This window comes from Bufo gargarizans, chromosome 4, assembly GCF_014858855.1.
Source record: "Bufo gargarizans isolate SCDJY-AF-19 chromosome 4, ASM1485885v1, whole genome shotgun sequence".
Taxonomy (NCBI): Eukaryota; Metazoa; Chordata; class Amphibia; order Anura; family Bufonidae; genus Bufo; species Bufo gargarizans.
Genome location: NC_058083.1, coordinates 470,713,874 through 470,732,689, shown reverse-complemented (window position 1 = coordinate 470,732,689; position 18,816 = coordinate 470,713,874). Strand labels below are relative to the sequence as shown.

Genomic DNA, 18,816 nt, shown 5'->3' with positions numbered 1-18,816 from the left:
TCCCCTAATAACTAAGGGGTTAAGGCACCAGCATTTTTATTTTTTTCATGTCCACATCTCAAAAGCCATATGATTTTTATATTTTTCATAGACACAGCTGTATGAGGGCTTGCTTTATTTGTGATGAGTTGTATTTTTAATGCCAACATTTTAGGGTAGCCCCACTGTATTTTCTAATGTTTAAAAATCCCGCCCCTTGATTGCATTTCGGAGGTGCCACACCTTAAGTGACAAACTGGTCCGCAGCCATTTTAAAGAAACAAAAAATCACACTTGGCTGGATGGGCCAAAAGGCAATAGAAGATGCGGCAGCCGCTCTTTTTGCAGGTACAATCCTCAGTGGTCTCACATATCTTTCGGAGGTTTTGATCATAAAGTGAACACACAAATTACATATAGGAGCAAATATGTAGTGTACCTAATCTTGTATAGATGTGGTAGATTCTACATCGGCAAGACGGTCCGCTGCCAATTTGAATGCATCTGTGAACATATATATTCTATTACCACCGCACATAATGGAGATAGCTCAGTCCTCAGATTTGCAGGTTTAGAGCTTGTTCAGAATCCACCAAGAGGGGGCGATAGAGGACGGGAACTACTAAGAAAGGAAGGTATATGGATCTTGCGCTCTAATGCCACGGGACTGAACGAAAAACTCGATATGAGTGTCTTTCTGTGATGTCGCAATATTTTATGTATGTTGTTTGTTGTAGCTTTTAAGGTTTCATGGATATCTTATTTTGTAACATTGATGTACAACCCCTGCTGCTGACGTAGCCTACACTCGCAATGCTATGCGACAGTCTACACCAACATCATGCGCCTAAGTTAGTGCGCGTGGCGCATAAAAGATGATGTCATTTGCGTGAAAGGGTTGACAGTATTGGCCAGATGAAGCGGTGATACGCTTAACAGCAGTCGCCATGTTCTTGTGATTGCACTGTTTTTGTTATCCCCCTCTCTGCACCCAGTAAAAGAAACATTTGCATCGAATGGTGAGTGCCGCTTATTTATCTCTATTTGTGGAATCATATTAGAAAACACCCATAAATCACCCCATTTTAGAAACTACACCCTCAAGGTATTCAAAACTGATTTTACAAACTTCGTTAACCGTTTAGGTGCCCCACGATAATTAAAGGAAAATGGGAATGAAATTTCAAAATTTCACCTTTTTTTTTGCAGATTTTACATTTTAATCTATTTTTTCTTCAACACATTAAGGGTTAACAGCCAAACAAAACTCAAAATCTATTACCCTGAATCTGGAGTTTACCCTGAATGTTTGCTCAAAAACTGAAGTATGGGCGCACAGCAGGGTTCAGAGTAGAAGGAGCACCATATGGCTTTTGGAGAGCGGATTTAGTTGGAATGGTAATTGGGAGCTATGTTGCATATGAAGACACCCTGAGGTGACCCTACAATGGAAACCCCCCAAAAGTCACCCCATTCTGGAAACTACACCCCTCAAAGAATATTTCAAGGTGTGTAGTGAGCACTTTGACTTATTGGCCGTTTCACAGAATTAGGAAACGCTTGGCTGTGAAAATGAAAAATTACAATTTGTTCCCCAAAAAGTTGCTTTACACCTACATTTTTCACTTTCACAAGGGATAACAGGACAAAATGCACCCCCCATTTTGTTCTCCATTTCCCCTGAATACGCCAACACCCCATATGTGCTCGAAAATGATGTATGGGCGCACAGCAGGCTTCAGAGTGGAAGGAGCACCATATGGCGTTAGGAGAGCAGATTTAGCTGGAATGGTAATTGGGAGCTATGTCGCATGTGAAGACACCCCAAGGTGGCCCTACAGTGGACACCACCAAAAAGTGACCGCATTCTGGAAACTACACTTCTCAATAGATTTTTCAAGGTGTGTAGTAAGCACTTTGACCTATCAGGCATTTCACAGAATTAGGAAACGCTTGGCTGTGAAAATGAAAAAATTTAATTTTTTTCCAGAAAAAGTTGCTTTGCACCCACATTTTTCACTTTCACAAGGGGTAACAGGACAAAATGCCCCCTATATTTTGTTCCCCATTCCCCCCCCCCCCCCGAATACGCACATGACTCCTGTACGAACATTTGAGGTGGTAGAAAGGGTACTTTTCGGCATACAGGTGTCTCACTAAAGACAGAAATACTTAAGAAAGCATTTCAAATCATACATTTATAAAATGAAAAATTACTAGCAGACCCCAATTTTTCACTTTCACAAGGGGTTAAAGGAGAAAATGCACCCTAGTATATGTTCCCCATTTTCTCCCCTTTTTGCAAACACCCCATATGTGCTTGCAGCCTGCTGTATTGGCGCACAGCAGGTCTCTAGAGGCGAAGTGAAAAAACTGTTTTTTATAGGCCTGAATAAACCGACATAGATTTTAGCTGCCATGTCGCATTAAATAAATTTCCTGAGGTCCCCAGAAATGAAAAAAAACCATGAAGTGACCCCATTTCATAAAAAGCATCCCCGTACGAACATTTTAAGTGGTAGAAAGGGTACTTTTTGGCAAGCAGGTGTCTCAAAGAAAAGAATGTGTAGTAGTTGTTGGAAAGTGGATATGCAAGCGAGGTAGACTAAACCAGGGATAAAAAGTTTAAATATTACAGGGAGCATAAAGGATGATATTAAAAATCCATGGATGAGTGGTAAATTCGGAAACAATCCTTTATACAGAGGTCAGGTTTATCTGGGCAGGTGTCGCACTGATAAATGGTGTATTTTCGTATTATCCTTTTGTAACAAACCCAACATCGTTTTTGGGACTTGACCCTCTTTGCTGTTTGTGGGACTTCATTAGGGACATGTTGTCCTGGTACAACACAGGAACCATGACCTCCTGAAGTACTCAGGCCCTCCCCTTCCTGACTTTGGAAAAATAGGACCTTGATAACCACCTCTTGGAACTAAAGGAAAGTTCCTGTGTGGCCTGCAGCTCGATGTAAAATGTACGCATTGTACAGTGCCATATGTACAACGGCAAGCTTTTTGTACCACACCTTACTTTTACACATGTCACTGTAGGGCTTCAGAAATTGATCAGACAGATAAGATCTCTAAATTTTTGCGTACTGTGCCGCAAGCTTTTAGGGACATGAATAGGGGTATGCTGGTATAATAGTTATCCACATAGAGGTGGTAGGACGGGGGGGGGGGGGTATTTAGGGGGTTGTATCCGAGAATCTTTCCCCTCATAAACACGGAACTTGTAGGTGTACCCAGAGGTACTCTCATACAGCTTGTACATTTTAATTCCGTACCATGCCCGCTTGCTGGGCAGGTACTGGCGGAATTTAACCCTTCCTTTAAAATGTACAAGGGATTCGTATATGCTAATTTATTTTCCTGGGGTGAACACCTCTGTAAATTTGGAGTTGAGGTGCTCCAGGAGGGGTCTTATTTTGAACAGGCGGTCAAATTGTGGGTTATTTTTTTTTGGGGGGGGGGGGGGGCACTGTGCGTTATCATTATAATGTAGGAATTTCTAAATGGATTCAAATCTTAAGCGGTGCATGGCCATATTGTAAATTGGAGTGTTGTACAAGACATCTGAACTCCAATATTGTCTCATTTCAGTTTTCTTTGTCAGGTCCATATGCAGCAACATCCCCCAAAATGTCATAATGTCATTTTTATTTTTATTCGTGTGTGTAAAATGAAAAGTGTCAGGGGGTGAATATAGTGATTTATGACTTGAGGGGACTTGTAATGAATTTAAAATAAAATTTAAGAATACATTTTTTTTTTTTTAAAGTCTAAAAATAAAAGCATTTAAACCTGAGTAGACGCTGTCAGTAATTGACACTACTGACTGGCGCTCAGCAGGTGGAGGACCCACACATGCAGACGGCACGTGTTGGGTTAAAAAATCTAAACTAGTTCTAACTGATTTCTTTAAATCTAAACTAGTACTAACTAAAATTGACACATATATATATATATATATATATATATATACTATATATATATATATATATATATACTGTGTATATATATATATATACCATATATATTTAAAACTAGCTAGCATTAATTATTTCTTTTTTTACAAAAAAAAAGCACTAAACCTGAGCAGATGCTGTCAGTAAATGGTAGCTGCTGTCAGACGGCACGTGAGTTGGTTCAAAAATCTAACCTAGTACTAACAAAAATTCACTTATATGTATATGTATGGATATATATATATATATATATATATATACATGACATAAATAGGACAGCACTCCAAGCCTTGAAAAAACTGTGTCTTTATTCACCCATGTGAGGCAGTAGCAACGTTTCAGCTCACAACTGAGCCTTTCTCAAGCTTGAGATAGGCTCAGTTGTTATCACGATCGGCGTGACTATCACATACGTGACACGGAGGGAGGGAAAGAGGAAGGCCCTGCCCAAGTGAGAGGGAAGGTGGTGACCCCTGACTCACCTTGCGGCTGGCACCTGGCTGCCCTGACGTCCCTAGACGGGTTCCTCACCCGTACGCCGATCACGTGCCTAAAACCCTGGCTTTCCCTAAGATGAGCCCTAGATAGTGAACAGGGCGGTGGGAACACTAGTCCGCACCACTAGCTCTAAAGGAAAACACCAAGGGGAGGACAGACAATACAGACTCAACATATAATCCCAGGTGGGCGACAACAGGAGACAACAAAAATCCCAACAGGGATCCGGAGGGTAGCACTCTGGAACAACAACCAGGATTCACAGCTCCAGTGGGTCAGTATAGAAGTCCAGGCAGGAAGCTCTATAACTGGCAACTAGAGAAGTGTGAGAGGAGAATATAAGGAGGTTGGGAGTGGCAGACAAGAAACAGCTGAGGAGGAGAAGCTACGGATCCCTGAGTGAGACAAAAAGGATTGCAAGGCAAACACAGAAAACAATCACTAAGAAACAACGTGATCTTTGGACATAGAGCGCGCAGCCACCCGCTGCGACTTCCTGACCCCGGGTATAACGGAGTCAGACGTGGCTCTTGACACCCTCGTGACAGTTGTGAGCTGAAACGTTGCTACTGCTTCACATGGGTTATTAAAGACATAGTTTTTTCAAGTCTTGGAGTGCTGTCCTATTTCTGGCATATATTGAGGGTGAGAAGCTCATTCCCTTGGACGCTGCACCTGAGTTAGTTTACTGGTGCCGCCAAATCCTCTTGTTTCTATATATATATATATATATATATATATATGGTGTATATAAAAAGTCTACACACCCCTGTTAAAATGTCAGGTTTCTGTGATGTAAAAAAAGAGACAAAGATAAATAATTTCAGAATAGTAGTATAGTGCTGACATTGGCTGGAGCGTTGCTCCAGCCAATCTGAGCTCTGTAAAGGAACACCTGTGACTGGTGTCCCCTGCCTGACCTAGGAGGAGACATGGGCTTATGTCATCAGTCCCTCCCACCTCTAGCCGAGCCCCCCTTCAGCTCCATTGCTGGCACTGCGATAGGCCGGCCTTCACTAACCGGCCAATCGCAGCGATCGAGGCTGCAGGGGAGCGGAAAAACTCCTCCTCGCCCTCAGCTAAGATGGCTGCCTACTGATTAGTGCAGCCATCTTATTCCGGTCACCGCGCGATGCAGCGCGGTGACCAGAACTAACCATGGCATACTATTACGTCATGATGCTGAGAACACACTGGCTTCCATGACGTAATAGTACGTCATGTGTCGGGAAGGGGTTAATAGTAGCTCTCCACCATGGCTGTCCCCTCTATGATTCGCACATGGAAAGAGATTGTTGTCACAAAACGACTACTTTTATGAAGAGCCAAAAATGCTACACTTGCTAAATATTCTACTATACTGATTTACATACATTTTGATGACAATGTAAGAATAGTTTTCAGCAATAACTAATTAGCAGTAGACAATTTTGAAAAATAATGTACATTTTAGTAAAGAGGGCCAGGACCTACCTGTCAACCGCTATTGCCAGTAGAGCATTCGTGGAGACATAGAGTGAAACAGTCCTTAGGTAATTCACAGAGGCACACAAGATGTGACCATGTTCCCAAGAAAGCTGTTTTATAACATAATAGTCCATTTCGAAAGGGCAGCAAACAATAGCCACAATGAAATCAGAAATGGCCAGGTTGGCTATCAGAAGGTTGGTTAAATTTCGAAGCTTCTTATATCTTGCCAGTGCTGCAATAAATATGAAGTTCCCAATGCCACAAATCAGTATAATACAGACAAGAGCCACCCCAATGACTATTTTTGCAGCGTAAAAAGTCCTGGTTTTGGTTACATCATCATCATCTAATTCGTAGTCGCTGTAGTTGTAGTCAGGTTGGGAGGTAAAATTTTTGGTGTAGCCCACACTTAGAGACATCGTGAGAGAAATACTTAGTATATTAACAATTGGATGAAGAGGATGCATGCAGTCACATCAATTCAGATATAAAATAATCGGGAGTAGTCTTGAAAATCCATATCTTGAATGCCATGTAAAATTGATCTGTAGGCAATGAATAAAGGGAACAGTTAATTTTATTCAACATCTATTATCATAATTCAAAACTAAGTTTTCACACAACTCAGTAATATTACAATGTCTTACATATATTTCCATAGAAATGCAGGTAAAAAAAATGTACGGTACATTAACAGGAATTTCAATTTTTTATAATTAAAAATCTTATTATTATATTATGAAAGGGTATTCAGGTGTGCATGCTGACAGTAAATATTTATATTCCTGTTTTGAAAGTATAACAGTAACAAGGTCTTTCTAGTGGCAGCTGCAGGCCATTGAATTATGTTTTAGATTTATGTCTATGCAGACGATATATAACTCTGTATCAGAGAATTGGAGCTCTAACCACTTTAAAGGTTATGGATGGATTTTTTGTATTTTCATTCGACTTATCTTTTACTAAAAAACCAATTGGTCTTCTAAAAACTTCAGGTCTCATTGCTTCTACAGACCATAATATCTGCTTTCAAACTGAAATCCACCCGAGAGATGTTCTGATGACTCTATCTGTAACCCTTAGGCCTCTTTCACACGGCGTTCTGGATTTGCTCCGGATGCGTCACGTGTGCATTGCGGGAAAACCGTGAGTAGTTTTGACTGCGATTGCGTTCCGATGTTCAGTTTTTTCTGAGCGAGTTCAATGCGTTTTGCACGCGCCTGAGAAAAAACTGAATGTGGTACCCAGACCCGAACCCGGACTTCATGACTGAAGTTCGGGTTTGTGTTACGTGTTCTATTAATTTTATTATTTTCCCTTATAACATGGTTATTAGAGAAAATAATAGCATTCTTAATGCAGAATGCTTACTAAAATGTGGATTGAGGGGTTAAAAATAATAATAATTAACTCACCTCATCCAATTGATCGTGCAGCTGGCATTGTCTTCTTTCTTCTTTCAGCACCTGCAAAAGGACCTTTAATGACGCAATCGCGCTCACCACTTGGTGAGCGTGGTGACGTCAGCGCAGGTCCTGCTGAATGAAGATAGAAATCTATTTACTAACATCATCTCCTAGCAACTATGCGTGAAAATGGCATTACATCCGCACTTGCTTGCGGATGTTTACGATTTTCACGCATTCCCACTCATTTTTTTTGGACTGTATAAGTAGAAAAAAATAAGGGCTTATTTGCCATTCAGCGGTGCAGTTATATCTTCTAAAGCCTTTTTTGGGGTGTATTAATGGGAAAAAAGGGCTTATTAGCCATTGTGCGGTGAAGTGAGAAAAGTAACGCCTTTTTTGGGGTGTATTAGTGGAAAAAAATGTATTATTTGCCGTTCAGCAGTGCAGTTATATATTCTAAAGCCTTTTTTGGGGTGTATTAGTGGAAAAAAGGCTTATTAGCCGTTCAGCGGTGCCGTTATATGTTCTAAAGCCTTTTTTGGGGTGTATTAGTGCAAAAAAAAGGGCTTAGTAGTCATTGTGTGGTGAAGTGAGAACATTATATGCAGCTTTTTTTGGAGTGTATTGGTGGGAAAAAAAAGTATTATTTGCCATTCAGCGGTGCAGTTATATGTTCTAAAGCCCTTTTTGGGTTGTATTGGTGGAAAAAAAATAAGGGCTTATTTGCCGTTCAGCGGTGCAGTTATATGTTCTAAAGCCTTTTCTGGAGTGAATAAGTGGAAAAAAATAAGGGCTTATTTGCCATTCAGCAATGCAGTTATATGTTCTAAAGCCTTTTTTGGGGTGTATTAATAGGGAAAAAGGGCTTATTAGCCGTTGTGTGGTGAAGTGAGAAAAGTACAGCCTTTTTTAGGGTGTATTAGTGGGAAAAAAAGTATTTGCCGTTCAGCGGTGCAGTTATATATACTAAAGCCTTTTTTTGGGTGTATTAGTGGAAAAAAAGACTTAGCCGTTCAGCTGTGCCATTATATGTTCTAAAGCCTTTTTTGGGGTGTATTAGTACAAAAAAGAGCGAATTAGTCGTGTGGTGAAGAGAAAACATTACAGCCTTTTTTGGAGTGTATTAGCAGGGAAAAAAGTGTTATTTGCCATTCAGCGATGCAGTTATATGTTCTAAAGCCTTTTTTGGGGTGTATTAGTGGGAAAAAAAGGCTTATTAGCCGTTGTGTGGTGAAGTGAGAAAATTACAGTCTTTTTTTGCGTGTATTAGTGGAAAACAAAAAGTATTATTTGCCTTCAACGGTGCAGTTATATGTTCTAAAGCCTTTTTTGGGGTGTATTAGTGGTTAAAAAAATGGGCTTACTAGCTGTTGTGTGGTGAAGTGAGAAAATTACAGTATTTTTTGGGGGTGTATTAATTTCCTTTTTATTTATTTATTTGATCTAACAGTATGTCTGACAGAGAAGTGACAGTCCCTGCACAGGGTAGGGGCAGAGGCCTAAATGTTACTGGCGCAGGTACAGTTCTGTGTCAACACATGCAGCGTCACCATAAAGTGACCTGGGAGAACCGTTGCTTCATTGTGGTGGTCCAGTCTGCCACAGCAACTGCTGCATCACCCAGTGGCATGCACCTGATTTCAGGTAGACAAGGCTCCACCACCTCAGCTGAAGGGAGCTGTGTGTCGTTCCCATCATCTACCGGTCCTGATGCTCCTGCTCCTCGCTCTCCTACTCCCCGTCAGTTATTCCATCAACAATCGATCACCGAAGCAATTTTGAAAAGACAACAGTATGAGTGCGATCATCCAATGGTGCAGAAGCTGAACGTGCTCCTGGCCAAGTTTCTGGTGCTGCAGTTCCTCCCTTTCCAAGTGGTGGACTCTGCACCTTTCAGAGAACTGATGGCTTGTGCAGAGCCGAGGTGGAGAGTCCCAAGCCATCATGTCTTTGCCAAAAAGGCAGTACCAGCCATGCACACACACGTAGAACAGAAGGTGGGCCAGTTCTTGAGCCTTTCGGTGTCTGTCAAAGTGCTCGGCAGCGCCGACGATTGGAGCTGTAACTATGGTCAAGGACAATACATTTGCTTTACGGCCCACTGGGTAAATGTGGTCTCTGCCCATCCAAACCAGCAAAAGGCCAGGTGACGCCGCTTTCGCCTCTACGTTCTCACGCTGTTGGTCCTGCAACAATGTCCGCCTCTGCCTCCTCATCCTCCACCGTGTCCTCAACCTCCACTGCAGGGACAACTCACAGTGCCCCACCAGCATACCAAATGTGCAGGGCACGGCAGTGTCACACTGGTCTACACTTAGTTTGCTTGGGCCAACGAAGTCACACAGGGGACGAACTACTCCGTGTCCTTCATCAAGACATGTAATTCTGGTTTTCTTCATGACAACTCAAAATCGGGAACCATGTGCTTAAATTGCACACTGACTAATCCAGATGTTGTATATTGCCAAAAAAGTGTATACAACATATTGCCAAAAAAGTGTAACAGAATATGAAAGCTGTATATATTAAACTAGAATTTCACACGTGCAGATGCTGCAAGGGTTGTAAAATAGTAGATTTTGGCCAAAAAGGGTGTTTTTAAAAACCCAGAAAATGATGGCTGTATTTCTAGCTTAAATTGCACATTGACTACTCCAGATGTTGTATATTGCCAAAAAAGTGTGTTTTTTTAGTAACAGAATATGAAAGCTGTATATATTAAACTTGAATTTCACACGTGCAGATGCTGCAAGGGCTGTAAAATAGTGGATTTGGGCCAAAAAGGGTGTTTTTAAAAACCCAGAAAATTATGGCTGTATTTCTAGCTTAAATTGCACACTGACTAATCCAGATGTTGTATATTGCCAAAAAAGTTTGTTTTTTTAGTAACAGCATATGAAAGCTGTATATATTAAACTTGAATTTCACACGTGCAGATTTGTAAAATAGTGGATGTTCCAAATAAGGGTGTTTTTAAAAACCCAGAAGATTATGGCTGTATTTCTAGCTTAAATTGCACACTGACTAATCCAGATGTTGGATATTGCCAAAAAAGTGTGTTTTTTTACTAAAAGAATATGAAAGCTGTATATAACCCGTGAATTTCACTTGTGCTGATGCTGCAAGGGCTGTAAAATTTGTTTTTTAAAACCCAGAAAATTATGGCTGTTTTTCTAGCTTAAATTGCACACTGACTAATCCTGCAAGGCAGTACCAGCCATGCACACACGTAGAACAGAAGGTGGGCCAGTTCTTGAGCCTTTCGGTGTCTGTCAAAGTGCTCGGCACGGCCGACGATTGGAGCTGTAACTACGGTCAAGGACAATACATTTGCTTTACGGCCCACTGGGTAAATGTGGTCTCTGCCCATCCAAACCAGCAAAAGGCCAGGTGACGCCGCTTTCGCCTCTACGTTCTCACGCTGTTGGTCCTGCAACAATGTCCGCCTCTGCCTCCTCATCCTCCACCGTGTCCTCAACCTCCACTGCAGGGACAACTCACAGTGCCCCACCAGCATACCAAATGTGCAGGGCACGGCAGTGTCACACTGGTCTACACTTAGTTTGCTTGGGCCAACGGAGTCACACAGGGGACGAACTACTCCGTGTCCTTCATCAAGACATGTAATTCTGGTTTTCTTCATGACAACTCAAAATCGGGAACCATGTGCTTAAATTGCACACTGACTAATCCAGATGTTGTATATTGCCAAAAAAGTGTATACAACATATTGCCAGAATATGAAAGCTGTATATATTAAACTAGAATTTCACACGTGCAGATGCTGCAAGGGTTGTAAAATAGTAGATTTTGGCCAAAAAGGGTGTTTTTAAAAACCCAGAAAATGATGGCTGTATTTCTAGCTTAAATTGCAAATTGACTACTCCAGATGTTGTATATTGCCAAAAAAGTGTGTTTTTTTAGTAACAGAATATGAAAGCTGTATATATTAAACTTGAATTTCACACGTGCAGATGCTGCAAGGGCTGTAAAATAGTGGATTTGGGCCAAAAAGGGTGTTTTTAAAAACCCAGAAAATTATGGCTGTATTTCTAGCTTAAATTGCATACTGACTAATCCAGATGTTGTATATTGCCAAAAAAGTTTGTTTTTTTAGTAACAGCATATGAAAGCTGTATATAATCAACTTGAATTTCACACGTGCAGATTTGTAAAATAGTGGATGTTCCAAATAAGGGTGTTTTTAAAAACCCAGAAGATTATGGCTGTATTTCTAGCTTAAATTGCACACTGACTAATCCAGATGTTCGATATTGCCAAAAAAGTGTGTTTTTTTACTAAAAGAATATGAAAGCTGTATATAACCCTTGAATTTCACTTGTGCTGATGCTGCAAGGGCTGTAAAATTCGTTTTTTAAAACCCAGAAAATTATGGCTGTTTTTCTAGCTTAAATTGCACACTGACTAATCCTGCAAATGCGCCAGATGTTGTATATTGCCAAAAAAGAGTGATTTTTTAAAAACTAGATTATTAGTGCAGTTTTTCAAGCTTGGATTTCAATGTCACAAAAGCTCAGATGCAGTGCTGGTGCACTGAGCTTGCATAAAATGTCCGCCGCCGCCGCCCACCTAACTAACAGATGGATAAAAGTATTTTTTTTCTGTCACTGAGCTCAGGGCAGGGTAAAAAGATTGTGCCCTGCACCCACACAACTAAATGTATGTAGATCGCTGAGTTAGATTCCAGTTCTGAACAAAGATTCTCTCCTATTCTCTCCCTGAAATCACCAGTCCAGCAGCATCCTCTCCCTACACTTCTAACAGCAGAGTGACGCGCAGCGCTACGTGACTCAAGCTTATATAGAGCCTGGGTCACATGCTACACTGGCCAATTACAGCCATGCCATTAGTAGGCATGGCTGTGATGGCTTCTAAGGGCACAGAGTTAAACGCTTGTTGATTGGCTGCTCAGCCTTTCAAAAAGCGCCAAGAAAGCGCCGAACCCCAAACCCAAACTTTTACTAAAATGTTCGGGTTCGGGTCCAGGGTCCAAAAATCCTAAAGTTCGGTACGAACCCGAACTTTACAGTTCGGGTTCACTCAACCCTAATTACTGACCAAATGCTGATCGAGTGAAGGCGTATGCTCAGCACACAGGATCCGTTTTTTGGGGGGTTATTGTTCCGACAGATCAGAGGAAGGACAAAATATTCAGTGACATCAACACAAACTTACTGCTGACACCCGCAAAGAGATATTATACAGTATGGGGACTACAAGGAGACATTATACTGTATGCTGGCCACAACTTGAGATTATACTGTATGGGGGCCACAAATTGAGATTATACTGTATGGGGACTACAAGGAGACATTATACTGTATGGGGGCCACAAGAAGAGATTATACTGTATGGGGTCCGTAAAGAGAGATTATACTGTATGGGGGCTACAAGGAGACATTATACTGTATGGGGGCCATAAGGAGAGATTATACTGTATGGGGGCCACAATTTGAGATTATACTGTATGGGGACTAGAAGGAGACATTATACTGTATGGGGCCACACGGAGAGATTATACTATATGGGGTCCACAAGGAGATATTATTTACCCCATATGCTGGTTGCTGCGCAGGCAATGGGCCACAAGGAGACATTATATTCTGCATGGGCAGTCAGCGGGGCACAAGGCGACATTATATACTGTATGGGCAGGCAGCAGGGCACAAGGAGACATTATAAACTGTATGGACAGGCAGCGGGGCACAAGGAGACATATTTTGTATGGGCAGGCAGCGGGGCACAAGGAGACAATATATTCTGTATGGGCTAGTCGCTGGGCAGACAGTGGGTCCCAAGGAGACATTATATACTGTATGGGCAGGCAGCGGGGCACAAGGAGACATTATATACTGTATGGGCAGGCATCAGGGCACAAGGATACATTATATACTGTATGGGTTGGTCACTGGGCAGGAAGAGGGCCACAAGGAGACATTAATAACTGTATGGGATGGCCACTAGGCAGACAGAGGGCCACAAGGAGACATTACACACTGTATGGGCTGGCTGGGCTACAAGAGTCACTATACTGCATAGGGCCACCAGGAGACATTATACTGTCTGGATTATACTGTAAGGGGGCCATAAGTTGACATTATACCGTATGGGACAACAGTTTGTAACCCCCCCCTTCCCCATCAGTATAATAATGTCTTGTGTACAGTAATGTCTTCTTGCTGCTCCTGTATGGAGCCAACAGGGAGGCATTATACTGTATGAGGCTATTATACTGATGGGATTCATGATAGTAACATAGTACATAAGGCCGAAAAAAGACATTTGTCCATCCAGTTCGGCCTGTTATCCTGCAAGTTAATCCAGAGGAAGGCAAAAAAAAAAAAACCTGTGAGGTAGAAGCCAATTTTCCCCACTTTAGGGGAATAAAAAATTCCTTCCCGATGACTTGTATATTATTCCCTAATGCCTGCTATGAGAGATCAAGTGCCATCACCATGTGCAGTGCAGCTTGCAAGCAGGGCCAGGGCCGTAGAAGACACAGACAGACAGTATAACCTTTATTTATGACACCCGGGCTGTTAGGGTCTCTCACTTCTCTTCTCCCATCTTGGCTTAGACATGGACTGCTTACTGACTTTGCCCGCCTCGCCGGGGGCGGCCGCTGCAGGAACTAATAAATTATGTATAGTACACATATGCACGATGTAGGGGCTGGCCCAAAATACTGCGTCACAAAATACGCCACAAAATACTGCGGTTATTTGGAAACAGCAATATCGCCATATCGCTGTTTCTTAATACCGCAGTATATCGTTGACACCGGTTTACCGCTCAAACCTATTTGACACTTGAGTTATTTGGTCAGTTTTGGCGCCGTAACTGCCCAAATAAGTGAAGTGTGCAGTGATTCTAAAAGCGACGCCTGTCATCTGCATGTCATATGGACTCACAGTATTATTTCACTACCATAGCAGACTCCCTATGCGTGTTACTGCAAAGCACAGTGTTCTGCACCACTGTGCCAGGAAATAGCTGTTTTTAATGCGATTCGCCGCAAATAAATTCAGATTGATTCAAATCTTTTCGGAAAACTGGCTGAATTTTTTTAGAAATTTGTTTATCTCTAGATATTACATTAAAGGGCATCTGTCGTCAGATTTGTACCTATGAAACTGACTGACCTATTACATGTGCGCTTGGCAGCCGAAGGCACCTATGTTTAGGCTCCCATGTTTATATGTGCCCGCATTGCAATTTACTGCTGCACAGTGTGACTTTTAATGAGCCCCACTGCTTATTTCTATGTGAGCGTTGTGATCAATGGGGTTAAGGCTGAATTCAATGTACGAGGAATGTCAGCATCACAGTCAAAGAAGAAGAAGAATGTGAATTAACAAATTGTGTTTGGGAAAAACCTGGGGATTAAATTGCTTTGGGCACAAAATTGATAGTTTTTGGACAGAATGTTATTGCTTCTTCTGCCTTCCACAGATTGAGTTGATAGAGTTCTACTTCACTACAGAGCAAGAATATAAACACGACTGTCAGCATGATATCTGTATCTAAAATGGTAGCAAGCCATTGACTAAATGTTCAATTAGTTTAATAGTTTGAAATAAGGGAAGAAATAGTACTGATAGAAAAAACTAAATAAAACTAAGAAATGATAATTGTAGCATAAAAGATACATAAGAATAATATTTAAAAACCCCAAACCCTTGGATTTTTTATTATATTTTCTAAAAGTCCATGGTAAGCACAGTTTCACTATTGTAACATCAAACATTTGTGCCATAAGTCTGCAGGACCCAGATATTTCTTCACGGCTATAAAGTGAGCTCTGGATTTCCCCAGAAACTCTGTGTCTGAATGACAATATTAAGTACGCTAAAATGATAAATATTATGGGAAATCTTGATTAATGGCTATTTTCCTTCTCGCCAATTATCAAAAGTGAGGGGCGGTGAGGCCAGAAATGCTTAGATATTTATCTATTCTAAAGATGTAAAATGTGGCAAAATTCTGCAAAACTCTACGTCTGTTCTTAGGTGCAGTTTCATTATCTGTCCTTGGAAAAAATTAGTTTTAATAAATCTACCTCAATGATTGTTATAGATACAGCTTTCAGATACATGATAAGAGAGATACATGGAAAAGTAGATGATAGATAGATAGATAGATAGATAGATAGATAGATAGATATGAGATAGATAGATATGAGATAGATAGATAGATAGATAGATAGATAATAGATAGATAGATAGATAGATAGATAATAGATAGATAGATATGAGATAGATGGATATGAGATAGATAGATAGATAATAGATAGATAGATAATAGATAGATAGCTCACACATGCAATACATATAGTAGACATACCGTATATGTGTCTAAAACATGGATATAAAAACAATACTCTCTAGCATGATTTCTGTAAAAAGAGGGAAGGATTTGTATAGACCCCTCTTAACATGTACTGCATATATTTGTAGATTCTAACAAGGCTTTGAACCACATTGAGCAGAGGTTAAGCACAATGTCTTACGTTATGTTCCCGGCAACATAATAGAATTTGAGTTACAGATTCTAGCACTTCAAATAGCTCTTCCCGGAGGCGCTGTATTTTATTGTAGGAACAGGAGAGGCATAGTCAGTGCGATACACATGTCCCTTCCAATACGCGACGCATAAGACTGAGGACTGCCAGTTTATTGTCTATTAAGTGGAAGACGGAAAACATTTTGTGTATAGTAAATCCATTATTAATTTTTAAGCTAAAACAACGCAATTGCTGCAAATTTATGTGATACTGTATCTAAAAACAACACCAGGTATTTCCTGTGGCAGTAATAAAAAAATGCATAATGAAAAGGGAATAATGTGGGATATTATAGAATATCACAGAACTGAATTGTGTCTTTGGTGTAGTATATTATACCTATATAATGGACTTGATGCAAGTCTCGTGAGCTTATTACTTATTCCGTTCTATGTTAAGATTTAGCAGAGCAGAGTCTGTATCAACTGTTTTCTCCTAGGGCTGTAGGCAACCCTATTGCCTTATTCATCTATCTGCCTGTCCATCCATCGTTCTATCTCTGTCTAAACTATCTATTTCTCTCTGTTAGATTGAAGTGATTTTGGCACAAGTGGCCATGATCACATAACATAACTCACACTCCAAAACTGATATAATGAGGTCCATTATTAATCTATGGAACTGTGCTAACTTGGCAGTGGACATGATTTTGTTAAGAAATCAGAATATGGCATATGTGGTTTTATATTATTATTTTATGCACTTATATAGCTCTACTATATTCTGCAGTGCTTTACAGACATTAGCATCCAACTGTCCCCAATGGGGCTCACAATCTAAGGTCCCTATCAGTATGTCTTTGGAGTCTGGGAGGAAACTGGAGTACCCGGAGGAAACCCACGCAAACACGGGGAGAACATACAAACTCCATGCAGTTGTCGCCCTTGATCGGATTCGAACCTAGGAGGACCCCAGTGCTGATATAGGACTGAAGTTAAGTGTACTAAATGGTCTTAAATCAGAAAGCTGCACAATCTACTACTAAAGTGTTAAATAGCAAACTGACTTAAATTTCCTCCACTTATAATGTTCCATTTTCTCCCTCTCTGTCTTTTTGATATTTTTTATCTATCTATCTAAAATCAAAAGTGGACCCAGACCCACACCCTTATCTGAATTAACTGTTTTTGTATGTATCTATCTATCTCATATCTATCTATCTATCCATATGTACTTCCTTACCTTTGATCTTGGCTGAAGATATGAATGAGCTGCATGAAACAACCAGCTTTGGTAGTCTAGTGCCGCTCATTTTGGGATATATTGAGCCAAGAAAAAAAGATAAAGATCAACACATTATCCAACTCTATCTATCTATCTATCTATCTATCTATCTATCTATCATCCATCAAGTTGTCCATTTATCATCAAGACAATTCTTTTGCCAAATACATTTACAATTTAAGAATTACATTCTTTTTAGACTTTTTTGTATAAGATAATTGTAAATCATCTGCTTTGGTTACATCCACAAACTCAAAGCTTGTATAGTTGAAACTAAAACAAAGTTAAGACTTACAAGTGGAGAACAAGCTTGAACATATAGATAAAAATGTGTGTAGCCCTTACCTGTTTTTGGTAATAACTGTGATAAATGCTTTGTTGCCATCGAAAAAAAACAAAACAAAAACAAAAAAACCCTCTGTGATTGTATATATGAGTTTTCGCTCCTCTTGTTTAGCTCCTTCCCTAGTCAGTGATAAAATGTGTGCTTCTAAATTCTGCTTCTGTGTATTGAGAAAACTCCAAGGACCTCCCTATATTAAGCTTTATGAGCAGCTGGCTTTAGAACTGGAGTTCTCCCTGCCCCCTACTGTTCTTTTTCCAGAATGCAGCTTAGAAGAGATGCTGGGCACTTAGCAGTAAATCTCTGTCGCACACTGCTACAAACACGGCTTCAGAATCAATGCACAGGGGGAGAGGATCTTCTTCTCCGTGCTACTCTGTAGTACATACTGCCTAGGGTTATATTATTATCATTTTTAACTGGGACTATAATTGTCAGGCAAGCTAGAGACAATTCCTAGAGGCTCTTGGTAGACAAAAAATAAAATAAAATTGTGATACATTATGCAACAGAATGGAACTAGAAATCATACTGATACATACACCTTTGCTGTATACTGAGCCATCGACGTACACGTCCTGTAGATAATGAAACATTTCTTTTGTTTGCACTCTGATACAACAACCTACCTGGTGTGTGGACATTTATTGACATGAATGCTTATTTATTATCTTAGACATGGTCAATAAAATATGAAAATCTGTCTGTGATAAGGGGACATGGAAGAAAGGAGATGGAGTGTCTATTGAAGAACCATGTGCAGCCTCCCTAAGGCTAGTTTCACACTAGCATTAGGCATCTCTGGCAGGCTGTTCCGGCAGGGAGCTGCCTGTCAGGGATGTCTGGATCCAGCACTGTCAAATCCTAGCTGATACCTGCTGGTCCCATTCACTATTATGAAGACAGCCAGAGATCCGGCCACAGCCCAGCAAACATGAAGCGAATTGGCCATACGAAAACTGCTGCGAAAAGGCATCTCTCACCATATTTGCCAGGTTGCATCCGGATCTCCACCGGTCTCCATGGAACAACCTTCCGGATCTGCAAAATGCAGATGTGAAACAGGCTTAAGGCTAGGTTCACATTGCCATTTTAAATTCAGGTATTCTACTCCGGCATAGGAACAGAATACCAGTTGTTATGGTAAAGAAGCTTTGTTGCCTCTAAATTGTCTTTTGAGGTGATTTTACATGGAATAGGTTCACCAACTTTTTTGCATGTGTCATTTTTATACAGGCTACTGATCCGTAACATCTCTTCTCAAGACCAGGTAAATGTAATACTTTTAATCTTTCCCCATATACAGTATAACACCATCCTAAACCCCTTATCAGTTTAG

The 18,816-nt window shown here is 40.6% G+C and overlaps 1 protein-coding gene across 1 annotated transcript in view; it reads right to left on the bottom strand.

Moving 5' to 3' along the window:
* The window catches only part of PROKR1 (prokineticin receptor 1), a 36,097-nt gene extending 18,481 nt beyond the window's left edge, over window positions 1–17,616 (bottom strand). The window contains exons 1-2 of the mRNA XM_044290778.1: window positions 17,480–17,616; window positions 5,921–6,462 (exon numbers count right to left, since the gene is read on the bottom strand). Coding sequence (XP_044146713.1) covers window positions 5,921–6,384 — 464 coding nt within the window. The 5' untranslated portion in view covers window positions 6,385–6,462; window positions 17,480–17,616. The remainder of the gene's footprint in view (window positions 1–5,920; window positions 6,463–17,479) is intronic.
* Window positions 17,617–18,816: the final 1,200 nt, after the last annotated feature.